Source organism: Carcharodon carcharias, chromosome 6, assembly GCF_017639515.1.
Source record: "Carcharodon carcharias isolate sCarCar2 chromosome 6, sCarCar2.pri, whole genome shotgun sequence".
NCBI lineage: Eukaryota > Metazoa > Chordata > Chondrichthyes > Lamniformes > Lamnidae > Carcharodon > Carcharodon carcharias.
The window spans coordinates 110,493,793-110,521,482 of record NC_054472.1 but is presented as its reverse complement, the minus strand read 5'-3'; the positions used below and the strand labels follow the sequence as shown (position 1 = coordinate 110,521,482).

The 27,690-nt window shown below is 42.8% G+C and overlaps 1 protein-coding gene across 7 annotated transcripts in view; it reads right to left on the bottom strand.

Annotated features, from left to right (window-relative positions):
* The window catches only part of prkdc (protein kinase, DNA-activated, catalytic subunit), a 243,012-nt gene that overhangs the window by 11,160 nt on the left and 204,162 nt on the right, over positions 1-27,690 (bottom strand). For 6 of the 7 annotated variants that reach the window (XM_041189174.1, XM_041189177.1, XM_041189175.1 and 3 more), the window contains 7 exons: positions 27,057-27,124; positions 25,832-26,052; positions 24,273-24,356; positions 19,886-19,984; positions 17,898-17,969; positions 5,596-5,797; positions 2,814-3,002 (listed from right to left, as the gene is read on the bottom strand). In XM_041189174.1, coding sequence (XP_041045108.1) covers positions 2,814-3,002; positions 5,596-5,797; positions 17,898-17,969; positions 19,886-19,984; positions 24,273-24,356; positions 25,832-26,052; positions 27,057-27,124 — 935 coding nt within the window. Of the gene's footprint in view, positions 1-2,813; positions 3,003-5,595; positions 5,798-17,897; positions 17,970-19,885; positions 19,985-24,272; positions 24,357-25,831; positions 26,053-27,056; positions 27,125-27,690 lie in introns of those variants that run through there. The other variant, XM_041189179.1, reaches the window with a different exon arrangement.

The window sequence follows — 27,690 nt, the reverse complement described above, 5'->3', positions numbered from 1 at the left end:
TCGTTAAGAAAATGAACTCTTGATAATCTTTTAAATGAAAACCAAATCAACAAAATTGGGATAAATCAGGCACAGCCCCTAATTCAGGTCAGCTGTAAAACCAAGGACAATGTTTAAAGGAAACTTACAAACTTTAAATCAAAATGTGATTAAAGGGGTCAACAAAACACCCCAGTCCCCGCGGTGCCCACCGAGCACGGAAGGCCTCGAGAGTGTCAGCAGACACCGCGTGCTCCCTCTCCAGGGACATCCGGCAGCGAACGTAGCCGCGGAAGAGGGACAAACAATCGGGCGGGACTCCCCCGTCGATCGCCCGCTGCCTGGACCTGTTAATGGCCAACTTGGCCAGGCCCAGGAGCAGGTTCACGAGGAGGTCCTCCTCCTTCCCGACCCCCTTCCGCACCGGGTGCCCATAGATCAGGAGCGTGGGGCTGAAGTGCAAACAAAACATCAATAAAAGGTTTTTCAAATAACTAAAAAGGGAGTGCAGCCTACAACACCCTATGTATACATGGTCCACGGACTCCACAAGACCGCAAAAAGGGCACGTGTCCTGAGAGTCCGTGAACCTATGCATCCTCTTATTATAGGGGACTGCTGCATGCAACACCCTCCAACCCAGGTCCCCGATAGAAAGAGGGAGGACAACTTCGTAGAGGGCCTCCCATCGGGGGCCTCCACTGCCGGACGGCAACAAGGCACGCCAGGGCGTGTCCGGTCGATGGACAAGGGCGAGAAAATGGAAGGTGTGCAGCAGCAGTCTGTACAAAAAGCCCCTCTTTGCCGTGCCAAAAGGCACGGAGGGCATGTCCCCGAGGCGGCTCATATTGCGGGGCACCAGCACCCGAGGGAGGGTTCGGGGCTTGGGGCCAATGTGGAATTCTGTCCGAACAGGGGAATGTTCAGACGGAAGACCACCGCGCACCTGGGCCACCTCAAGACCCAAAATAACGTCGGGTCCGAGCACGACCGTTCTCAGGTCTTGGATAGCATCGGCTGCGACCTGGACACTCACAGACGCGTGTCGCGCCAACTCCTGTGGGAGCATCCAGCCCAGTCCTCCACCACCCAGCACGTCCCCGATCCTGGTCACCCCTGCGGCCACAGCCCTCCTCTCCGCTAACCACTGAAAAGGACGGAGGGGAAATGGAGATCCATTGAGTATTGCCATTGTGAGATTTGAACTCTTGATACTCTTTCGAGTACAAACCTGTTTCCATCTGTTTCAGATGAAGTTACATGTTTCACAGTTTGCCATTGTGAGATTTGAACTCTTGATACTCTTTTGAGTAAACCTGTTTCCATCTGTTTCAGATGAAGTTACATTGTTTCATAGTTTGCCATTGTGAGATTTGAACTCTTGATAATCTTTTAAATGCCTGCTACTCTTTCGAGTTAACACGTTTCCATCTGTATTCAGATGAGGTTACATTATTTCATAGTTTGCCATTGTGAGATTTGAACACTTGACCTTGGGGTTACAAACCCAGGACCATAACCACTTGGCTATTTAGGCCAAGCAAACACTAACTGCCACTAAGGAGGCAGAAAGTAGAAGTGATTGCTATGATATAATACAAGCTCTCTCTCTCTCAACCTAATGAGGTATCTTGTACAAGCACAGTGTCTACTGATCATAGAAATCACCTGAAGGTAATCTGTGCTTATTTTGTTGTGAGCAACAATACCTCAGTGGCTGGAACATGATTTACATTCAGAGTTAATGCCTGTATAAATACCAGACCAATGTGGTATTTCAGTCAGGCTGGAGCTGTTACTGCTGCCTTCTAATTCTAAATGGGGCAGGGTACTTTTGGTTCAACTCTGCTCAGAATTGGAACTATAATTAGGCAGAAAGCAGTTAATTCTATGAAACAAGAGTTGGAGGAAGTAGAAACCAGGTTGTATCTTGCAATATACTGTCCTAATCCTTCATAACTGAGAGTCTTGTACTGCAAAGCTCTTCTACACCAGTGTTATCCAATATATTAGCTACTAGCTACATTTGCCTCATTGAAATCCAGATTAAGTTAATTGCATTTTGGATTAGGAAAAAGAGTAATAGAGCACAGTTGTTGGACATGTGATCTCAATACCTATTTTCCCATTATGTATGCATGTCCAGTTCAATATTTATGTTTGGCTATAAAATGATAAAATGAAAAGCAGTGTGTGAGCCTATCTTCTCATATCATGTGTTAAGTAAATATACATATGTGAAATACATGTATCAAGATGTTTCTACTAAAATTAATGGGTGTGCTTAAAACCATGTCACCGAATCCACATCTGTCTCCTGTCAGCAATTTCTCTTGGGCAACTTCCTGATACTTCCTGATGTAAGAATGCAGCAGCCTTATAAATAGCTATGTCTGGAGGCACAAGTGTGGCAGCAAGAACTGCCCCTATATTTGGCCAATTTAAATTTGAGACAAGCATATTTCAAACACAAACTGCAGCAGTGTCTTGAACTGGAAAATCTTAAAGAATGAAAATCACAAGACATAACCTCACATAATTCATAAAAAACAGGATAAAATTGATAGATCAGTGAGCTTGAAAATTGGTGTTGCAGCCAATTACTGTTCAAGATCCTATTTTTCATTCCTGTTCCTCATACCCCTCAAAGCAATGCAGATTTCACATTATATTTTGTTTGGTAACTGCTAATTCATAATCTGAATCTGGTTACATCATTTCTTAAGTTCCCAGGAGGAGGAGATGGATCAAACCAAAATTGCAGTTGAAGAACCATGAAATCCAGTCATTTTAATTACAGGGCATTATCAGTGTTCCTTTCCATTGCCAGTTACCTTCCAGTCTACTGATGGTTCTTTCACAAAGACATCCATGGTACTGAGGAGGAGATCTGGATCGAGACGGAACGCTCGCAATCCATGCACCATTGTGCTGTAGATAAGGCCAGATTCCTTCATTGGGAGCATAAGATTCAGGAACTGATGAGTTAGGCGGAATGGCATCAACTCTGGCACCGGCAGAAACTAAAAAGAATAGAAGGCCATAACCAATACTTCAACCTTACAACACAGAGATTTTAATGTAAGCACATGTTTTGCTATCACTTATTACTGAAGCAGAAAATTACAAGTGGCAGTAGGCACATGTACAGAACCTTAACAGTTACCCTCATCCAACCATCATGTGTTTATATCCAATATATATTTTTGTGAAACAGTTAAGAATGTTCAGATTTAATCCAAAATGAGAAGTGGATTAAAGGTAGTACTAAGCCTGGTCTCTTTTTCTCTTCTCATCCATTTTTTTTCTGAAGGTGTTGATTTTTAGAGGTACAGTTCTAGTGCTGCTGTTGGCCTCCATAATCCCACCCCACATGAACCTAGCCACAGAGATCTGCAGTTGAACCCATTTCTGTTAAATGGAGCTAAGAGGAAGTGAGGCATTTCTCCAAAAGGTGAGAATTTTATACATAGAAAAAGGGGCAGCCATACTTGGTGATGCTTGTTGCTTATTAAAACTTCCTCATTGTTTGTTACAAAGCATTGCAACATATTTGGTGCACTAATTTTATGTCTTATCGTTAACACTAATTCCTACAACTCATTACACAACAAATTACTGAATAGCCTAGAGATACGCCAAGCAGTGATGTGAAGATTTCCCCAAAAACTGGAAGGTTAAACCAACCACTATCTTCCTTCAGAACCACCTAGCGCCATGTTCAGAACTATCAGAATCAAAATCCTGAGAACAGGCCATCTTCCCACCAGCCAAGTAACCGTGTACGTTTAGTTGTACAGATCAGAAACATCCTGGGTTTGATCTGTGGCCTATACTGTGTTACCAATTTCAAATCAGGCTGCAGAAAAGGTGCAATCTCTTCTCGTAGCCCAGGTATGATTCTGCTAAATCTACACTACACTCCCTCAAAAGATCAATCTATCCTCCTCATAGTACTTCAGGTGTGAGTTGAAATACAATAAATGCACAGCAACATTAAGATTCCTTGTCCTGTGCAGTGAAATAATTCTCTATATCACTGCTGTACATTTCACGAGAGCTGATGATAGATCTGCCACCTGTAGCATTTCTGCAGTGAAAGACTAAAAGCCACAGCAGGAAATACTCCCCTAACAGTATACACCAAACAGAATAGCACAGTTTAGAGAAAGCTCCAAGGCAGTAACTGATCTTGAATTGAGATGACATTGATAAAAGCCCAAACTTAAAAGTATCACTTCTTCTGAGGACTTTGCTTCCTTTATCTTTCTTATAGATACGCTTCAGAAATAATTGATAAAAAAAGCACTCTCTCACTGAAAGTGGAAAAATAGATAAAAATGAAAAAAAATTCAAGAATACTCAAAGTTACAATTCCTGTAGAGACCAATAACTTATAAAGACAAATTCGAACATCCAGTTGACAGTGGAAAGATGTCACATTTTCAAACTTTTACTGTAACAAGTGACTAAAAAACATTGACCAACAATATTTTATTTTTTTGTAAGCAACTTTATACTTTAAATTATAGAAAAGAGATTCCCCCTTTAACTTTTAGCACAAATATCTCATGCTACCGTTAAATGTTCCCATCCCTTAAGTGGACACTTCATCCTCCAGGAACCACTCAAATTATTCTCAGCTTCTGATAGCTTGCTTCTTTTTTACTTTCCCAGCTGGGCAACTTTAAATACCAGAACTGCCTTTCATTGTGTTACACTGTAGATCCCTTCCTCTAACTCCAAGCTAGGTGAATCTTCTAGTCTCCTTTAAATCCTCATGAAATCAGTCATCAATCTGAGTGCAAGCTTCTACCCGCCTCCTACGTGGTGAATGATAGTCAGTATTTCCTCTGCTTAAGGTGTAGTCCTGGTTGCTTCCATCACTTGCTCTCTACCTCTCAGATAGCTACAGACCACACAAGGCCAAAACTGCAAAATTGTCTGTGATACTCATAGGTTGATAGGGAAGTTTATAACCTGATCTCAGAATGGATTCTTCTATCCTCTTCCCCATGGCAATGGGAGACACATTAACTTTGTATCGAGATAGAAATGCTAATTAGTTATCCTTGATCCCAATTTCCTTTCATCTTAGAAGTAAACAGATAGCTTACAGCACCACACTTTACAACTCAATACCTACAACAGATTTCTGGAATTTTGGGAGACTCAGGTTCTACTCCTGGTATACACAAAGACTGCAGCCAGTGTTTCTAAGCGTAAATACCTTGCATTTTCCTCTCAGTAAAACAATCGCAGTCGTCCTTTGGTCCCCAACAATCAAACCACCCAAGCTTAATGTCAGGCAGATTGCAGAACAGGTCACATGACCCCATTCATTTACCCTAAATTTAAAGACACAGTCCTAAACCATAATAATCCTATAAACCTCACACTTTAACACTGAACTAAATATCAAAAATTTAAAGTCCACAAACTTTCCTCAAAATAGCTGGTTTTACAATAGGACAAGATGGCAAAATTTTTAAGAAAATGGGAAGTAATGACAATTACTAATATCAACAATTTATATTCTGTTGGTAACTACATACAATATCAATTTTGCTTTTCCTCTTACTGATAATTGTTATCATAAAACAAGATTTATCATACCTGAGTAGCAGAACCAAATGTATGACCAAAATCAATTCCCACCATCCCCCCGGTTTCCAGGTTGACCATAAAATTGGAGAGATGTCGATCACCGATACCAAGAATCCAATGACTGACACACATTAATGCATGAGAACTGGCAAAGTGGGAGCGAAGAGCAAGGAAAGCTTCTGGAGTGGTACTCATCTTCGTAAATGCTCTCCTAAATAAAATAAATGGATAGGGAGAATAGGAATTAGAGCAAAATACTGAGGATGCTGGAAATCTGAAATAAGAACAGAAAATGCTGGAAAACCTCAGCAGGTCTGACAGCATCTGTGGAGAGAGAAACAAAGTTAACATTTTGAGTCCGTCTTCTTCAAAGTTCTGAGTTTTTCCAGCATTTTCTATTTTTATTACATTCATGTAGGCTTGGCTTTCAATTGCTCCATTTTATTAAAAAAATTCAAAATAAAGCAAAGGAACAAAGGCCTGGATTTTGCATTTGTAATGACAGAGAAGCTGTGAGCAATATCTGGTCTCTGCACTTAAATGGGAAAATCCAGAAGCTATCGCCAGTGATTCCCTGCTCCTTCAAGGGGTGTGCTTCTGTAGTCCCCTCGCTCCCACGCCGACTACAAATCTTTAGAAACCACTGGACTGACTCGAATTCCCCTTTTATACTGTAATATTGCTGTTAACCCCTGAAAAGGTTGAGCTTTACTAATAGGGTATAACTGAGTATTTAACAACGTACTGAGTCATAACCACTGAAGAACCTCTATGGGCCTGGAATGCTCATTTTATAAGTGTAATACCTACTTTTTCCATTATGTTATGTTATGCACAGGGAGAGATGTGGGATAATTTTCCCCTTTTCTCAACTCTTGGCTGACTGCAGCAAGATGTAGTTTAGAAACGGAATGTTTAACCCCTTGTGTGCAATGAATTTAAAAAGACATGAACAGGCTTTCTTCTAACTTTAAATTTAAAGAAAGGATAAATGTTTACTTCTCTCAACATAATTTCTAAAGCTATAACATGCCCTTAAATTACTCAAAGGGCGAAAAAAGGTCACTTTTAATCAGTCCTCAAGATGGTAGTTGAAACATTGCAGGCTGAAGGATTCCCCCTCTTGATACACTGGGGAAAAAAAAGAGGGTTGGAAGTTTCTGGTGTTGAATTCGCACTGGTTCACCCCAAACAACAGCAAACTTCTGGTTTTCAAGTCAATGTTGGTCGTAGTGAAAAGCTATTTTTGGCAGGTAAAATGAATAAGCCCCAATTTACTGCTTAAGGTGACTTTTGGGGCAGGTTCCTCCCTTGTGCAGGTGAGAGATGGCTTTCCTCTGGTCTTTGCATCCCAGACAGAGCCCCACCCTGGCCTGGCCTGTCCTTGTGGATTAATAAGGTACTTCCTGGTATTTCTTATCACAAGCCAGCATCTGTCATGTAACAACAGTATCAATGTCTTCCATTGCCCACATAATGGGTTGAATTCTCCCCCCATTTGGTGGGGGGGGGGGGATTGTTGATGGGTGGACGCATGCGGGCACGCTTCCAATTGGCACCCCCAATCGGAAGTGCGGTGCCATTTTATGTGGGCGGGCCTTAGCATGACATCTGCAGGGAAGCTCTGTGCGGGTCAGGGGTGGGAAAGAGATTCCTAAAATTGAAAGTGTGCTCTTTCACGCATGCGCAGAAAAGAGCGCAGTCATCTCCCTGAGGCTAAGTGCAGCCTCAGAGAGATGGGCTCTAAATGTGAAAAAGCTAAAAATAGAAAAATAAATTTTCCCTAACATGTCCCCTCATGTGACAATGTCACATGAGTTGGGACATGTTCATAATTTCCAAAAAACTTTATTAAAATTTTAAAAATCCTACATGAAACCTCATCCTGCCCGTGGATGAGGTTTCATGTTTTTTCTTCTTCCTGCCAGGTTGGACAGGCAGGTCCACTAATTACTTTAATTGTTAATGGCCATTAACAGGTCGATGGGCGCGCAGCTGATTTTGCTGCGCCCCCGCCGTCCTGAAAATTTAAATGAGGCATGGTGACATCACCGCGCGGGCCCTGCCCCCGCTCGCCGACGGTAAAATCCAGCCCAATCGGTTGACAGCAGAGTAATTTGTCACACAGTGGAGTGTATTTGCTATCTCATCAGCATTCCAGTTGTGATTAGCCTCTGAAATGTCTTTATTTGTTACAACCACAGCTGATGTTATTTGCTGAGCAAGTTAAATTCCAGTGAGAAACTTGTCCTACTGATCATAACCTTATTTTTTTGTATTTTGAAAGCAAGGAGAAAAAAACTACTGATCCCAGAAGCATAGAGTTCCAGTAAGACTTTTAGGGTTTTAAAATTAAAAGATTAACAAGAAAAAAAACTTAAGCACACAAGATTAAAGCTACATAGTTTGAACACACAAGTACTACTTGGCAACAGCTTCCTTATAGATTTTAACTATAAAAATCAAGTAATATTACCCAAGGCAAAAACTGTTGCTGCTTTAGTAAAGTATACCACATGACTTTTCACTTCCTTCCACTCTGCTGTAGAAATCCAAGAAAGTTCAGAAACAACCTGTCTTCTGAAACAAAGGGCTGAATTTTCTGGGGTTGGTGGGGTTGGGGGGGGAAGATGCAGAGCAGGCATGGACTCAATCACTGCCTGAGATTAGGTCCACGCTACCATTTTACCTGGGCCAGCTAATTAAAGCCTGCCCAGCATAATGCGCGACTCCCGAGAATAGTGGGAGTGGGTGGGTGGCAGCGGGAGTGCACTGTCCGCTGGGTCCAATGGCGACCAGGCGGCCTGTTTATATGAAGCGCTGGCAGGCTTTTCAAGGCTGCTCGCAATGACAAGTGGAAGGGCTCACCAGAGGGCTTCTGGTGAACAGGCCAGGCCAGAGGGTAGACCAGTGGAACAGGCCAAGCTGGAGGGTAGGGCAGTGGGACAGGCCAGGTCAGGCCGGAGGGTAGGGCGGGGGGGTGGGGGCAGTGTGCCCCTTGTTTCTCGGATAACTGCCTTGCTGTCCTCCTCGAGGAGGTGGCAGCACAGCAGGAGATGCTGGTTCCCCAGGATGGGAGGAGGCAGCCCCCCCCACATGACAAAATGTGCCTGGGAGGTGGTGGCGGAGGTGGTGAGCTCCTGTGACGTGGTGCAGCGCACCTGGATCTAGTGTTACAAGAGCTTCAATGACTTGTTGCGCCCTGGCAGGTTGAGTACCACATTGGCATTGGGCATTTAACCCAGCAGGTTGGCTTACCCCCCCTGCTGCCCACTACAAGCCTGAGTGTAGTGACTGCATTGAATCATTGACGGTGTGTGTTCTGTGCTGGGTGGGCAAGCAGATACTGCCCATGCTGAGGTCAGCCTGAGAGAGTGATGAAGAGATGTGTTTTGCCCCCCCCGCAGCATGTGTTACACTGAGTCCCACATGACTGATTTGGGGGCAACTTGGAGAAGTTGCACCTAGACGCTGTGTTTGAACTCCAGGACATGTCCAAGTCAGGGTGATGACATGTTGGGAGGGGAGCTTCCAGGTGGTGTGGCAACAAACCATCTGCTGAGCTCTGTGCTCCATGTGCTTGCGCCTCCTTGGTATGGAAGGATATACCGTGTGGTGCCTAATGTGACGTAGGCAGCATGCGTCGAAGGGCAGGGAACAGGCCTAGCATCTTTATGAGAGTGTTCAGCAGCAGTGGGGTGAGGAGGCACTGGAGCCGATATGTCCCACTCTGGTTGGGGTGGGCCGTGCGCGAAGAGAATCCATGTGTAATTTGCACTAATCAATGCTCGTCTCTCATTTTCAGGAGAAGAATGCTCATAATGCAGCAGAGCGTGCACGGTCTGGCGGTGGCCAGGCGCCGATCGCCAATCTTAGCCGGTTCGAGCAGGAGGCCCTGGATCTGGAGAGGCACATGCGCCCAGGTCCACTGGTGTCGGTGAGGCTGGAGTGCCACGACCAGGTATTTATGCCCAACAGTGAGGTCAGCATTGTTCTCCCAACAGCCATAGCACTGCTGAATGTTAAATGATTTAATTTTGCAACATGGCTTGACCATTGGTTATGGAAGAATGAGCGTATAATGATTTGGGGAAAGGGATGCACTTTGTCATTGTCTCCATATTAACCGATCCACTGTCCTTGTTCTTCCTTTTAGCATCATAGGAGCAGGGCCGGGAAGGGGAGCAGCAGAGGCCCCCTCTCACACCTGAGGGGCCTGAAGTCTCTCACCATTTCTGTGAGGCAGGCACCAGCGCAGATACTAGCACCTCGGTGGGAATTCGAATATCGGCTAGTGTCCTGGGGCACAATGGCTGGAGGAATTGGCAGAGACAGAGAGTGCCAATGGCGCCAGCAGTCGGAGGACTGCAGGGGACCAGGCACATGCTTAGTCGGTAAAAACAAAAAAACTGCGGATGCTGGAAATCTACACCTCCATCCCCCACCAGGATGGTCTGAGGGCCCTTAGCTTCTTCCTCGAACAGAGGCCCAAACAATCCCCATCCACCACTGCTCTCCTCCGTCTGGCTGAACTTGTTCTCACACTGAACAATTTCTCCTTCAACTCCTCTCACTTCCTCCAAATAAAAGGTGTGGCTATGGGTACCCGCATGGGCCCCAGCTATGCCTGTCTCTTTATGGGGTATGTGGAACATTCCTTGTTCCAGTCCTACTCCGGCCCCCTTCCACAACTCTTTCTCCGGTACATCGATGATTACTTCGGTGCCGCTTCATGCTCTCGTCGGGACTTGGAAAAATTTATTAATTTTGCTTCCAATCTCCACCCCTCCATCATTTTCATGTGGTCCATCTCTGACACTTCCTTTCCCTTCCTTGACCCCTCTGTCTCAATCTCTGGTGATAGACTGTCCACCAATATCCATTACAAACCCACCAACTCCCACAGCTATCTCGACTACAGCTCCTCACACCCCGCCTCCTGTAAGGACTCCATCCCATTCTCTTAGTTCCTTCGCCTCCGTCGCATCTGTTCCGATGATGCTACCTTCAAAAACAGTTCCTCTGACATGTCCTCCTTCTTCCTTAACCGAGGTTTTCCACCCACGGTCGTTGACAGGGCCCTCAACCGTGTCTGGCCCATCTCCCACGCATCCGCCCTCACGCCTTCTCCTCCCTCCCAGAAACATGATAGGGTCCCCCTTGTCCTCACTTATCACCCCACCAACCTCCGCATTCAAAGGATCATCCTCCACCATTTCTGCCAACTCCAGCATGCCACCACCAAACACATCTTCCCTTCACCCCCCCTATCGGCATTCCGTAGGGATCGCTCCTTCCGGGACACCCTGGTCCACTCCTCCATCACCCCCTACTCCTCAAACCCCTCCTATGGCACCACCCCATGCCCACGCAAAAGATGCAACACCTGTCCCTTCACTTCCTCTCTCCTCACTGTCCAAGGGCCCAAACACTCTTTTCAAGTGAAGCAGCATTTCACTTGCATCTCCCCCAACTTGGTCTACTGCATTCGTTGCTCCCAATGTGGTCTCCTCTACATTGGAGAGAGCAAACGTAAACTGGGTGACCACTTTGCAGAACACCTGCGGTCTGTCCGCAAGAATGACCCAAACCTCCCTGTCGCTTGCCATGTTAACACTCCACCCTGCTCTCTTGCCCAAATGTCTGTCCTTGGCTTGCTGCATTGTTCCAGTGAAGCCCAACGCAAACTGGAGGAGCACCACCTCATCTTCCGACTAGGCACTTTACAGCCTTCCGGACTGAATATTGAATTCAACAACTTTAGGTCTTGAGCTCCCCCCTCCATCCCCACCCCCTTTCGTTTTTTTCCAATAAATTATATAGATTTTTCTTTTCCCACCTATTTCCATTATTTTTAAATATTTTAAATCCTTTATGCTCCCCCCACCCCCACTAGAGCTATACCTTAAGTGCCCTACCATCCATTCTTAATTAGCACATTCGTTTAGATAATATCACCAACTTTAACACCTATGTGTTCTTTTGTCCTGTTGTTTATGACATCTTTTGATGATCTGCTTCTATCACTGCTTTTGCCTACAACCACACCACCCCCCTCCACTTCTCTCTCTCTTTCCCCCCACGCACCCCCCCCCAAACACCTTAAACCAGCTTATATTTCAACTCTTTCTTGGTCTCGAACTCAAGTTCTGTCGAAGGGTCATGAGGACTCGAAATATCAACTCTTTTCTTCTCCGCTGATGCTGCCAGACCTGCTGAGTTTTTCCAGGTAATTCTGTTTTTAGTCGGTGTCTGATGTTGTGCCTCTGAAGTTGTTGGCGATGCAGTAGGTGCAAGGAAATGCAGCCAGGTGTACGGGAGCATCTGGGGGAGATACATGAGGCTATGCTTGGCTTGGTCTCCATGGTGGAGGAGTCTACGTGGACCGATCACCAAAGCAATGAGCCACATGTCCAAGCGCCGCGACCCCCATGGAGATATTGGCGACTCTCATGGAGAGGCTACTCCAGGAGAACCATCAAGGCTTCCTGGGGATGTGCTCTGACCAGCAAACCCTCACATTGGCATTGACCTCAGCTGGTCAGTGCCAATGTGGGATATGGTCTGGGCATCAATTTTCCCAGCTCAGTGCCCATCCATCCATGGTGAGCAGGGAGGTCCGAAGCGAGTTCACGTCGGCGCAGCAGCTGCCTGGCGTCTCTGTGGGCTCCTCTCAGGGTGCTCCGGATGAGTGCGGCAGCTCCTCCGCCACTCTCCCCAGTGACCGTGGCATCCAGTGAGGCTGCGACGACTGGGGAGATGCCAGCTGTGGAACTGGCAACTCCGTCCCAGGTGGGGCCAGCACAGGCTCCACTGACCAGAGGACAACTGCCAAGATCATCAAGGCCAACAGGACAGCAGAGTCAGCAGGCTGTATCAGAAGCCACTCCAAGTGATGGGGCAGCACCAAGACGTAGCACTGGGAAACGAAAACATAAGGCACCTTAGGCATTCCATGAGTTTTTTACTGGTGCTTTTGTGTTGGACCAAGATGAGGTCCTTATGATTTGTTTTGATTTGTAACACTATTGTATTTTTTTGGAACAAATCGGTTTGCTTGACATATTAAATTCAGATATGTCACCACGGCTGAGGGTGCCTCTTTTCTTCTGCATGTGTATGGTTTCCAAAACTGTAATATGTGCTTTGTTGGACATTCAGCTTTATCAAAAAGGCCCTTAGTGATTGTTCCTAACCTGGCAGATTTTGCACTTAGGTGTTGAGTATCAAGCTTACAGGCTTGTCCTGGAGATCCATCTGTGGTGGGCTAGCTGAAGGCTCATTGGATTAAAGCCTCCCAGGTGTTCCTGCTTCCCTGGAGTATGTCTGGGTTAGCGTCTACCCCCTCAGCATTTCCCTGAGCATGCTCATCCTCGGACTCACAGCTGGACTAATCGTATGCAGCCGCAGCCACTGCGTCAACATTATCATCGTCCACTGTGTCCCGCGCTTTCCAGCGCAAGATTGGGGAGAGAGCAGCATGCAACCACTATCACCGAGACACGATCTGGGGGGTACTGGAGTGCGTCCTCTGAGCGGTCCAGACATTGGAAGTGCATCTTGAGAAAGCTGATGGTTCTCTCCACCACAGCCATTGTGGAGGCGTGGCTCCTATTGTACTGCTGGTCAGCCTCTGTTCTTGGATGGCGGAGTGACGTCATGAGCCACCTTCTGAGGGGATAGCCTTTGTCACCCAGCAGCCATCCATTCAGCCAGGCTGAAGCACTGGGAGTGTCTGAGGATGTAGGTGTTGTGAGAGCTGCCTGGGTCCTTGCAGACTTGCAGAATCAGCATCCTGTGATCACACAATATCTGCACGTTCATGGAGTGGAAGCCCTTCCTGTTGACGAAGGCCCCGGGCTCACCTGCTGGCGCCTTGATGGCCACATGTGTGCAGTCTATTGCACCCTGGACACGGGGGAAGTCAGCAATGGCCGCGAAGCCTCTGGCTCGCTGTGCCTGGCTTGCCTGGTCGCAACGGTAGTGGATGAAGGTCAATGCACGCCTGAACAGAGCATCTGTAACCCTGCTTGACACAAGTGTGGACAGCTGATTGAGAGGCACTGTAAAGTTCACCCACCAACCCCTGGAAGGAGCCAGAGGCATAGACGTTGTGGGCAGCTATGACCTTCAGAACCACTGGCATGGGGTGTCCACCCACATAGTTAGCAGAGATCTCAGGCCCTATCATCTGATAGATATAGTTGACTGTCTCCCTTAAGAGATGGAGCCTCCTTCGTCACTGCACCTCAGGCATATTGAGGTAGCTGCTTCACCGCCTGTATACCCTGGCAACAGGATAGTGACGTCTTCTGCAGCCCCTTCTACCTTGGACTACCTCTTGACCCTGCGCCCCTTGTGCCTGCGCCTGTCTTCCCAAAGGTGGCTCCCCTGGAGGCTGAATGTGCACTTCTGGCCTCCTCCCCCTTTTAGCCCTTCCTTCCTCCTCAGAGGAGCTGCCTCCAGTGGACAGTTCAGCTCACAATCCCAGGCTAGGGGAAGGTTTCCTGAAACCTGTAGGCCCAGAAAAGATTCCTCACGGCAGAGTGCTGAGCTTAAGGTTAAGAGTCCAGAAAAAGCAGCTCGTATGCATTTTGAAGTACTGCAGATCACACAGGCAAGTTTCAAAAACTTTCAAAAATAAATATTTGACTATGTACACTCGTGACCCAGTGAGCCCTCTTATCCTGCCTGTGGATGAGGTTAATGAGGTGTCCTACCCGCCTGCCTGTTGCACCGACCTGGACTTTGCACAGGTGCCAAAAAAATCGGCGTTGATTGGTGCGTCAAGGGCCTCAAGTGGCCCATGGCCCATTAATTAATGGCGGGCATGTGTCGGACATCATTGCATGCCCACCCAGCGAAGTATCACAATGGCATGCGGTGACATTGGGACGCTCGCCCAACTTCACCACACGTCATTTTACGCACGGACATGTCCCTGCATGCCAACGGGAAAATTCTGCCCAGAGACTTTTCTGATCTCACTGGATGGCTATTTCAGATTTCACACCCTTTCTCAGCAGATCTGCTCTCAGGACATCCCCCCCACATACCACCATAACTTCGCTCAATATATTTCCTTAAATATCTTTTTCCCCTTTCATCTTAGATTCCATTGTCCTAAGCATCTCTTTAAACTCAACTTTTCCAAAATATAAAAATCTTTCATGTTTTCCTATTGCCTTCACTTTTGGGTCAAATAAAATTTAATAATCTTCCCTTGTTTACTTATGAAATCTTTGTAAGTTATAAAAGTCCCTTACTCCCCTTTGAAATTGAACAGCTGAAAAGTCAAGTCCCTGCTTATCTCATAATGCTAATTTTAAAACCCAACCCATTTACTTGTAAATCCAACTTCACCATAGCCTCCCATTACAAATGCTTACATCTAGCACCTTTACCATTTCATCTCTCAGCTCTCACAGACAAGCTGTCTCTATGAACCTACCCCCATGTTTAATTAATAATGGACAAACAAATACACATCCTTCTTTAAAGAATATCACCATATTCCAAAAAATATAAAAGAAATAACATCCATCTTAACAATGTGAAATCTCATCTTCACTGACCAGCAATTATAGCCATTGTCATTTTAAATCTCTTCCACTGAAATAGTGAGGGGTAATCAATCAGCATCTGGTAAGGCAATTTGCATTTTAAGTAATGTCCCAGAGATATGTTCAGACATGGCTGTACAGAAACAAAAGAAGTTACCTGACTCTCTTGAGTCCATTTTGTGAATGTACAGTGTCCATAAACCATGTTGCTTTTTAAAGTCAAGTGTCCATCTCCCAATAAGCTTTACAGGCATATCACTTGACCGTAACAGTAGAAATTGCGAATATACTGACCATAGTCTTCTAGTCCCTCCTCAGATATAAGGGTGGAGCAAGAGGGCTTGTTCAAAAAAGGATGTAAGGATAAACCCAGCAACTACAGGCAACTACTTTAACCTCAATGATCGGAGAGCTTTAGGAAATGATAATACGGGGCAAAATTAGCAGCCACTTGGACAAATGTGCATTAATTAAAAGCCAGCTGGATTTGTTAAAGGAAAATTGTGTTCAACTAACCAGATTGGGTTTTTGATAGATAACAGAGGGTTGATAAGGGTAATGCATCTGATACAATGTACATGGACTTCCAAAAGGCTTTTCATGAAGTGCTACATAATAGGCTTGCCAACAAAGTTGAAGCACAGGGAATAAAATGGATAGTGGCAGCATGGATATAAAGTTAGCTGAGGGTCAGGAAAGAGAATAGTGGTGAACGGATTTTCAGACTAGAAAAAGGTATACAGTGGGGTTCCCAAGGGACCATTCCTTTTCTTTATCTATAATAATGACATAAATTTGGGTGTAAAGGGTGCAATTTCAAAATTTGCAAATGATACAAAACTTGCATTTATAGTGCCCTAGAAAATAAGACACATCAAGAGGTCATGGACAGGTTGGAGGAATGGGTGGACATGTGACAGATGAAATTTAATACACAGAAGTGCAAAATGGTGCCTTTGTTACCTCTAGGCTGGTCTATTCTAAAGCACTCCTGACTGGCCTCCCATGTTCTACACTCTAATTCCTGACATCATCCAAAACTCTGCTGCCCATCCCAATTTGCACCAAGGCCTGTTCATCTATCACCCTTGTGTTCATTGACCTACACATGCCTGATTAAATAATGCCTCAATTTTTAAAATTTCATCCTCATTTACAATCCCTCCATGGCCCTAGCCCCTCTCTGCCTTTGTAATCTCCTCTAGTCCTACAAGCTGCCAAAATATATGCGCTCCTCCAAATCTGGCCTTGAGGAGCTTGGATTTCAATTACTCCACTATTTGCAGCAGCTGCCACAGCCTTAAGCTCTGAAATTCCCTCCCTAAATCACTCCTTGCTTTCCTCCTTTAAGATGTTCCTAAAACCTACTTCTTGAATGAAGCTTTTGGTTATCTGCCCTAACCTCTCCTTATTTAGCTCAGTATCAAGTTTTGCTTTATAACGCTCCTGCAAAATGCCTTGGGATGTTTCACTATGCTAAAGGCACTGTGTAATTGCAAGTTGTTGTTATTGCAAGCATGGACAACTGCACTATCAGACCCCATGTGCATATACATGTGATACAGTGCTGATGTGAAAAAGAAATTGCATTGCCTCAAGATGTTCAAAGTTCTTCAAAGCCAAATTAATAGCTTTCTTTCAAATATGGCACTATTATTTTGTAAGACAACTCTAGAAATCAGTTTGTGCAGAGCCAGTTCCTACAAATAGAAAATGAGCTAAGCGATCAATTAATCTAGTTTAATGCTGGTTAAGGAATAAATATTAGTCAGGATACCAGTTCTTTTTGTGATCTTTTATAACCGCCTGAGCAGTTAGACATGGCTTTGGTTTACTGTTCCACCAGAAAGACATTGCAGCTTTTCCTCAATATTATGCTGAAATGTCTGACTAGTTTACCAACTAAGTTATGTGTTCTAGTCCTGGATTGGATTTCTGACTCAGTCAAGAATGCTACAAAATGACCCATACCTTCTTGGTGCTCACATGGGCACACAACAATTTCTAAAAATGCAATAACTCCATGCTGGTGACTTGCCCCTTTTAGATTGATAATAACTCTAATAAAAACTTTGGCAATTTGCTTGGAAACAAATCAGTTGAGCTGCATTCTGTTGACTCATTACCAGTAGGCTGCAACATTGATAGCTTATTTTAGTTTTCTGATGACAAAGTGCATTAAATTTAAGATGCACATAAAATTATTTTGACAAAGTGCATTAAATTTAAGATGCACATAAAATTATTTAGAACAAAATACAAAGAATGTGAAAAGGCTACTTGGCTCATGGAATTTTAACTCTCGGATCTCAAGCCTTCTAATCACCATTCAACTGCATTTTAAACACACCAATTAAAGTATATAAAAAGAAAAGTCTTGTACCCAATGTTTCAATTGTCAAAGAATAGACAAGCATGGCTTCTAACCTGTAAGGCTTGACTATACTATCACATGGGTACAGAGAAGACATTGTAAACCTGAGGATAGGAGTTTTGGGCTCAGTTTGAAAAAGCTTTTAAGGCAGCATTAGTCTTAGATTAGGGCTCATCCAGCTACAAAATAGGAAATTGATAGGAAAGGAACATAGAATTCTTCATCAACCACCAGCAAACAATTAATTTGGGAGAGCAAGGTAACTGTAACTTAAATAATGGAGCAGTGATGAGGGCATTCAAACGTGTTGCATAGGTTATTGACAATCATGGCACAAACATGATCAGTTATTCATATTTAGTGCCTTAACTCACCTTAACAGATCTTGTGGTAAAGTGCGCTCACAGTCTCTGAAAGTTTTGACTGTTTCAGTTCGACTGGCTTTCCTGTAAGGAGAAAACTTCGAACTATTATTAGACACCTTAATAATTCCAATGGATCAAATTTGAAAATATGTTTGTCAAGCAAGGGAACAATTCTATGCAAAATGTTTACTGATAATCCTGGAGATGGCACCACCATTTCTTCTGCCAGTGCAATCAGAGAGATTCAGTTAATGAGATTCATACAAAATATTTTTGGTCTCAGCAGTACCAGCATGGAAACTCAAAGATCACAGGCCAACTGCTGCCCCAGTTAGGGAGGGGAATTCAAAGCATGAAGTACTGCTAAACACATCCCAAAGCCATTTTCAGAAAAAAAACATTGGCAGATGCTTGACAGGAGGCCAGGGCTCACTAATCTTCTTGACCACAAAGAATGGGAATTAAGGAGGAAGGAAAATCTGACCACGCTTCCACCAAAAATATCTCTGATCAGCAAATTTATACACTGAAAATAAATGGGGACATTTCTCTTTCTTTGAGACATATAGTGCGCCGTAGCAATCCAGAAGAGATTTCCTTTCAGGTGTTAAAAGTTATACAATAAACCATTATAGCTCTTCAATACAGCTACTCTACTAAAGTTTTTAAAATTAATACTGCATTTTTATTTAGGCTATAGCAACATCAGCTGGTTTGATTTACAATGCTGCATGGGGCAGCAAAACATCACAAAGATATTTTTGGATTAAATATTTTAAAAAAATGAACATTTCTGAATTAAGCACAATTTTTAAAGAACAAAATTAGTTGTCAACATTTTCCTTGGAAAATAGGAAATTTAGAAGAGGTTAGTTTGTGTATGCGCATCCATGCCGCAAAAGAACTCGTCCCCTTAAACTTTGAATACAGTCTCCCTGCATAGTATCGTGTGGATGTAATTAGCTTTTAAGACTTCAAATACTTCCTATTTTAGAGTAACAAGTTTAAACTGCAGGAATTTTTTGTGCTCTCATCAAATGGGGTTCGTTATTTCTTCCTGCAATCCTGGCTTGACCATAGCTTCACACTGTCATAGTAACTGGGCCACTTTAGGCTGGTACTGGTTATTTTAATGCCCTCAACTGAATGCAAACTGGAATTGGATTTAAAGCTACTTAGTCTAATTCACTAATCAGACTCCTTGCATCAATACCAAGCTTCATCTGCCAAACTACTGAAAAGTTTCTTTTTCCTCATCAATCAACTTCACCTGTCCCCTTATTCTAAGGGTTCTAGGTGGATTTTAATTTCACATATCTATAAATAGGTGCAACGAGAGCATAATCAACCAAAACTGCAGACAGAGATCTGTTGCACTTGATCCTCATTTATAACCTACCATGTACATTTCTGACATTTTGAAGCTCTGACTTGAAGGATCAACCAGAAAGATGGAGTTTTATCTTGATACTTTACTAAATAAAAATATCTTGATTCTATTTTCAGGCCTTTATGGTAGATCTGGACTCAATCATGTATTAGCTTATGCACAGGGCTGGTAGTTAACTACTTGATGCAGAAGTTATAGAATTGTAGAATGGTTACAGCACACAAGGAAGCCATTTGGCCCTTCATGACGATGCTGGATCTCTGGAAGATTAATTCACATAGCCCCACTGCACCCCGCCCCCCCCACCCCCTCCATGTAATACTGCAATTTTTTTTTGCTTCAGAATTAATCTATAAATCCCTGGAGGCAAAGTAATGGTTTGAACGATGCCTTATAAGTGGAATCATTATGTATTTCTTCTTTTTTGGCTTACTTAATTGATATAGGGCTTCAATTGTCTGCCTCTGAAATATTCCTTTGACTACATTTAAGCATAAGCAGTGCTAATCAGGTCACACAGTCTAAGCCAGCATATTAGGTTGAAAGCAACTGAAGCACCTAAAATGCTTAAAAGTCAAAGTTATATTCCAAGGCAAATTTTACTCACCTGTACATAAGTCCATATTGGGTGGCAATGTCACTCTTCGATCCTGATCCTGATATCCTTTTTAGCCACTGATTAAACTGCTCCTTGAGTACCGATGATCTTGGCACAATTTAGAAATGGAAATAAACATGTGACTTATTCTGCAAAACCTTTTCGGAAAAATTGCTTTTATGGCCAGAACAAATAAAAACATTTAAATTTGAAAAAAAGACATTTTTATTATTATTAAATGGAGTTGATATATTACATTGGCAGGCCTAGTGGTCAAATTGTGAAACTCAAGGACATTTTCATAATATTCATCACTTAAAAAGCACAGTAGCTAAATACTGCTAAACAGTTAATTATATAGACAAAAATACTGAGCCATAACTTGCTACCAAATAATGGTAAAGAGGCTCTTGCCATCATTTATACACAAATGCTACAGCAACTTCAGGCAAGGGTAGACGTACAGTTAAATGTGGAAATCCAAAAGCTGCTGTGAGATATGCCAGTCTGTTATTACTTGTGGGAAAACAGCATCTTGCTGTCTGTCTCACCATTGAAATGCATTGAATGCCTGGTGGATACAAACTAAAATTGCCACGAAGTTGACTTGTCCAATTCAGTCTCAGTACACTAAGATAAAAGCAAAATACTGTGGATGCTGGAAATCTAGAACAAAAACAAAAATACCTGGAAAAACTCAGCAGGTCTGACAGCATCTGTGGAGAGGATACAGTTGACGTTTCAAGTCCATATGACCCTTCATCAGAATTAAGACATATAGAAATGAGATGAAATCTTTGGCAGTCTCATCTTGGCCTCCACCTATCTCTGGACCCCTATTGAGCTCTACCTGTCCCACCCACATCCCTCTACCAGCTTATATTTCATCCCATTTCTATATGCCTTAGTTCTGATGAAGGGTCATATGGACTTGAAATGTCAACTGTATCCCTCTCCGCAGATGCTGTCAGACCTGCTGAGTTTTTCCAGGTATTTTTGTTTTTGTTCTGAGTCTCAGTACACTTTGACTTTGTCACTTTGTGATAAATGTTAATTACTACCAGTTAATCTCTTTTGCATGGAAAATTAGCTACTTTAAGTGAGGACAGCTTCTGGTTTTAAATTTTGTTGGAGATTTAAAAAATATAACATTTAAAATTTTACTTTTAAACTTCTCCTTTCCACCTCTTTTTTTTCTTCCTGTCTCTTAACCCAATCCTTCTTTTCCTCCAGGTCTTTCTGTACCTGATTTGACATTGAATTCACCCAATCTAATTGACTTCTTTCTCAGTCCTTGATCAGTTAATTTCACAATCCACCAATTTGATTAGTTCAGGAGATACACAGTTGCTTGCCCTGATCACTCCGATCCCAGCTGCCCAGTTTCTCTTGCTGCAACACTGGCCCTCATCTTGCAATGGTAATGGCAGCAAAATGGTCAGCATTTACTGTCACTACTCCGCTGAAATGGAAAGCAACTTGGGGAGTTTGCACATGTGCAGAGAAGACTAAGAATCCAAAGTTCAAATGTCATTCGGCCCAACTAGTCCATGATAGTGCTCATGCTCCACTCGAGTCTCCTCCCATCTTTTCTCATCTAAATCTACCATCGTAACCACCTTCTCCCTCATATACTTGTTTAGCTTCCCCTTAAATGCTGTCGGTAGCGAGTTCCACATTCTCACCACTCTTTGGGTAAAGAAATTTCTTCCAAATTCCCTATTGGATTTCTTGGTGATTATTTTATATTGATGGCCTCTCGTTATGTGCTTTCACAATAAGAGTATGCTCTCTATCAAAACGTTTAATAATTTTAGGTCACCCCTCAGCCTTTTTTTTTAAAAAGGAAAGATGCCCAGCCTGTCATCCTTTTCTGATATATATACACCCATATTTCTGGTATAATCCTGATTAAATTTTAACTGCACCTTCTCTAGTGCCTCGATAGCCTTTTTATAACATGACCACCAGAGCTGCACGAGGTACTCCAAGTATGGTCTAGCCAAGGGCAGAATCGTTTGTACCCGCTGGCGTTGGGCATGCTTGGCGGTGAGTGGACACTGTGGCAAGGCGCCCAAAAATTGGTTTCATGACGTCGTGAAACCAGTTTGTGATCGTCCGCTCAGCCAGTCGATGGCAGGCAGCGTTACCTGGCATTGGATGCAGGGAACCTCATTGTAATATATCTACATATCATTATAAAGCTAGCCCGCTAGACCCATTTCCCATGATTGCACGTCGAAGTGTTTCACAACTGCACATAAGTGACGTGCACCTGGCGAGCTGCACTTTGCTCGGGGCTTTGAGGTTTGTTTGCTTATCTTGCTTCAGGTAGCACTTGCAGTCATCAGCACCAGGCTTTGCAGACACCACCACATCATTTTTAGGGGGAGCTCACAGGCAGGTCTCTGCTTACCAGACCAGCCATAAGGCTTTGCACGGCTGCAGGGCTAGGCTTGCTTGGGGAAGGGGTAGAAGTGGTTTCAGGCAAGGGAAGAGGCTGCAGGGTGAGGGCTGTACTGAGGAAGGAGGTATCCCAGGGTTTGTGAGGGGGCACAAGTTGATCTGTGCAAGTGGTCTCAAGGTGATGAAGGCTGAGAAGGCAGTCGCCAGAGCAGCTGAGGCCAGATGGACATGTGAGGGTGTGTGAGAAAGAGTGAGTGGTGATGTCCCTTGAGGCAGCAGCGAGTGAAATGCCAGTGAATGTTCTATGGGCTGGAGTGTGTGAGTTTAGAGTGATGAGATGGCTGCCTTACACTGGCGGCACAGATGGATCATTCATCCTCTATTTGCATTGGATGGCCAACCTCTTCTATGCAGCATTGGGACCGATCACCACTGCCATTGCCTCCCAAGCCGGAGTGGTAAAGTGGCTGCCCCTCCTGCAGCTAGAGCGAGGGTATAGGACATCACGGTGGGCCTCCACAGTGTCCAAAAGACACTTAAGGGTCTCTAAACCTGGGGGCTGCAGTCTTCTTGCTGTTTGGGCCATGTCTTATTTGCAGCCATCCTGGGCTGGAAGCAGTGAGAGATATGTGCGTGGCTGGACTTTAAACTTGACATCTGACATAATGAAGCAGCAAGGAGCTGGCGAGGTGGGCAAATTGGAGCAGGCCCACCATGGAAACAGGAATTATGCATTCCTAGGAATGTTTAATTAATACGCTGGGTTTGGGGGAACACGATGCGAGAAGCCGCCATTGCGGCTGGCCGGTAAAATGTTGTTTTACCTGCCTGCTACCGTACTTAGTGCAAATCTGCGATGATTACATCCCAAGGTTCAATACATGTTTAGCATAACATCCCTACTTTTCAGTTCTATTCTTCCAAAAATAAAGCCTAGTGCTTGATTTGCTCTTTTTTTTAAAAACAAAAGGATCTTGCTAACTATGGCGCAACTTTTAGTTATTGATGTATTTATACTCCAAGATCCCTTTGTTCCTCCACCCAACCTAAACTTGCACCTTCCAAGTTCTGCTAGAGGGTGCACTGTTGAGATCCCACAGGAAACTTTAAATAATCAATAAACTGGTGAAAACACCTACTTTTATGCCATTAGTTTTGTTTAAAAACCCTTGAAAAAGTTACATCTGTTGAATGAGGTGTAACTGCATTTTTGACAGTGTACTAAGTTCATAATTACTGCTAAACACTCTCACTGGTTCTGAAATGCTAAATTTATATTTGCAGAATATCAGATTTCCCAGTATGGTAGAAAAAATTCCACATATTTTTAAAGTAATGTTCTACAGTTTGTTTCTGATATTTTAACTTCTATCTTAATCTAATCATCATAATTTATTTTGCTATCTGAAAAATTAAATTGGTAACGAAGTATAATCAGTGTTTTTAAACTTCCTGGTTAGCTGTCTGTGAAAATACTTCAGCTGCTTACCCTGCTTGCTGACATCACTATTGCTGGATGTCTGACGATCACCTCGACTTGATGCCAGATTCAAACTGCATTGGCAAAGTTGAAATCCTTGCCACAGAGGTTGTTATATCTCTGTGGGAAGCTTTGTTCGAGATCAGCGGCGACCACCATTGCTTCGCCGCTGACCGCAAAAACCAGCTCATTATCCCCTCACATTTTCAGCAACTTCCCACACAAAAAGTTTAAAAACCCTAACAATGACAAGTTAGATGTCCTGCCACAGAAAATTAAGGCGCAAAAGATTTGGGTTAGGAATTCTAGCACACAAGTGCAAATTAAAATGATGCAGTAAAACTTATTGCTTGGATCACCTAAAGCATTTATTCTCAATTCAATGCACTAAATTCCATCTCATGTCCTATCTCATGGACCTGTCATGACTTTTATCCCATAGAGTGACTTTGTTCTTAACTACCTTTGTGCTTTGCATTTGGGGCTGCATCTGATCATTTTGAACATTACCTTTTGTGTACATCGTCAGTCATGTTGCTTAAAAGAAAATCCTTGACTACGCACGTGTTGTCTAGCCATTCTATCAAACCAAGTCTTAAGAGAAAAATAACAATTATTATTTATGAAATGTCATAAAAATTATATGCTGTTTAGAATGTTTTCTGCTATATAACATCAACATTAGTAAATACATCAGGTAAATTTTTGAAGCTCTAAATATGTGGGTTGATTGAAAAGGAAAATCTAGTTATCATACATTTATACTATTTCAGAAATACAAAAGCTCTGGAAACACCACACTATGGAAGGCTTCCTCTGTTCAATATTTGTAATGAAATCATAAATGTGGTCTTTATACTTATGTTTATGTTTTGATTATAAATAGGAAATAAAGGGTATCTTTTCCTATAGATAAACAAGGATCTCACAAGCAGTGGCATGCTCAGCTCCTAGCTAAGCTGTTGCATTTTAAATCCCAATGCAGCTGTCTTCAACTGAAATCTGCTGGGTGAGTATTTTTACTGCTATTCTTTGGATCACCAGATCAAACTGGGATGAAGAAAGCAAAAGGAGAAACTACCATGGTCTATCTCAACCCACTTGAACCAAGGTATTTTTCTATTCTGCCACATTGTAAACTACTCCAGCTGCCTTAATTAAGGAGAACTGGTGATGAAAGGTTTGTGGAAAGGGATGAAAACAAATAAAATGGCAAGTAATCCCACTGATGATTGAGTTGCTAAGAACTCTTATTGAAATTACTATAAAAAATGATTTGAAGATTGCAGTAATGAGGGGGAAGGTGGCAGCAAAGTGGTATTGTCACTGGTCTAGGAATCCAGAGACTCAGGGTAATGCTCTGGGGGCCCGGGTTTGAATCTGCGATGGTGGAATTTGAATTTAATAAAAAATCTGGAATTAAATGAAATCATTGTTGATTGTCGTAAAAAACCCATCTGGTTCACTAATGTCCTTTACCTGGTCTAGCCTACATGTGACTCCAGACTACAGCAATGCGGTTGGCTTTAAATGCCCTCTGAAATGGCCACTCAGTTCTCAAGGGCGAGTAGGGATGGGCTATAATTGCTGGCCTAGCCATCCCGTAAAATGAATAAAAAACAAAATATAATTGTATTCACACTTAATGCAATATTTAAGTGTACATTTCAAGGAAGCAGATTTTTGCCTGTGTTTCTTAAGAAATATATTTTTGGAAAGATAAAGAATATTTAAGAAAAAACATACTTCACTTTACAAAAGGGTTGAATTAAGGTGAGATTTAAACCACTGTCACAAAAGGAGGAAACCAACCTACTCCAAAATATCTATACATTTAAGTCAGGACATTTCAGTTATTCGTGAAAATTTCCACAACCAAAGGGGTGATACAAGTTTACTGTGGAAAAGCATCATTCTGACTGATCTGATGGTATTAATGTCCCTCAGGATAAATATGGGGTCATTCAGCAGATGTTTAATTTCAATTATTCAGAACTGATGCTTGGTATTGTTAGAATGACTGTCAATTTCCAAGAATAACCATTTTTGATTTAATTTAATTGCTGTACCTAGATGTCATAGGAATGACTTGATAAGTCTTCAGTTGCAAGCTTCTTTGACTGCAAGCTGCATCCCGAGAAAGGATAATATTCATGATGTCAAAGAGTTGCTCGATTCGCTGATCTTGCCGTAAATCTTCACCACCCTTCACAAGGAAAGGATATTCCTTTTCATCATTGCCACGAATTATCAGGCGTTTTGGCTTCCTTATAGAACTCATAACTTTTATCTAGGTAAAATTATGGAGGCAGTAATTAAAATACATTCATATTATTAAAATTGCAGTGAAAGTGTGCTTGCATGAATAGAATGTGGTATTGAATCTGGGACATGATCATACCTACTACTGACTCTGCAAAGGTTTTACATTTAGATTGTTACCTCACAATAATTCTAAAATTAAGTATTAGCTGCAAATTGCAAGTGAGGCTTTCTCATTAAGGTGTCTTGATTCTTTATTACTTGAATTGTTAATTCAACTATTGCAATTCTGATATAAAAGTTATGTTTCTAATTAAAAATAGTTCCTGAACACATTTCAGCTCAGTGCAACTGAACGACTGTAAACAGGAGGTCACAAAAAAAGCTTACCAGCATAGTAGTGCACTATCTCACTTACATTATCAGTTTTATATTTCTTTTATATGAGGCATACATTTATATGTGGTGCTCAGATAAAATGACAACAGTGAAAGATAAAATGTACGTGAGGCTTGAACCTAGATACACTATATAGGTACAACCAGGTCATACAGCACAAAGTGCAGGTTCCTTTGAGGATTTCAGTAATACTGCTACAAGTACATGGTAAAATATTGAAGTTTTCAGAGTACATTACAAAGATATAAATATAAAATACTTGGAATATAAAAGCTGAGTATGCGCTGCCAAAGGATTGATTTGCACTTGTCTTCCTTTTATCTAACCTGGTTGAAGAGGCCATTAACCAATTTGTAACAAAAAAACTAGTCCCAGTATTAACTAGTCCCAATATTAACTCAGCTGATCTCTCTACAGATGCTGCCTGACTGTTGAGTGTTTCCAGAAATGTCTGTTTATGTTTCAGTTCTAGCAGCTGTGGTTGTGTGCTCGGAACAGTTTCCAATACTTTAGCAATCTTTAATGAGGTAGGATCACTGCATGCATTACAATTTCCTCAAACCACACCCCCCCCCCCCACTAATTTAATCAAAATTTGTTTGCAGATAATTAAAAATTTAAAATAGTTCGTACCCTTTCATCAAATCCTGTGATTTGCGCATGGTATTCTGGCATCGGCTTGGATTTACCATCATACTGTCCTAGATGGGGAAAAACATTGTCATTGATGACTGATTTATTTCAGTTTCTTCATCTAAATGAAAAAAAAAAGGCTTTTTGGATGTTATTTATTTTCTCAAACTTTCGAATTCCTCTGTTTTTATTCTTTCATGGGATGTGGGCATCGATGGCAAGGCCACCGTTTGTTGCCAATCCCTGGTTGCCCTTGAACTGAATGGCTTGCTAGGCCATTTCAGAGGGCATTTAAGAATTAATCACATTGCTCTCCTGATCAGGAGAGAACAGCAGATTTCTTTCCCTAAAGGGTATTAGTGAACCAAATGACAACTGATAGTAGTTCCATTCCAGTTTTTTTTTAATCAACTGAATTTAAATTCCACCAGTGGCCATGGTGGAATTTGAACCCATGTGCCCAGAGCATCAGTCTGTCTCTCTGGATTACTAACCCAGTGACATTACCATTATGCCACCATCTCCCCCACTTTTTAATGTCTTCCACCCTATCAACAAAACTGACAGGGTTGGCAAGTAATCTACTGCTAGGCCTTGGCCAAGTCGCTCCTTACATCAATGCTTACAGAAGACC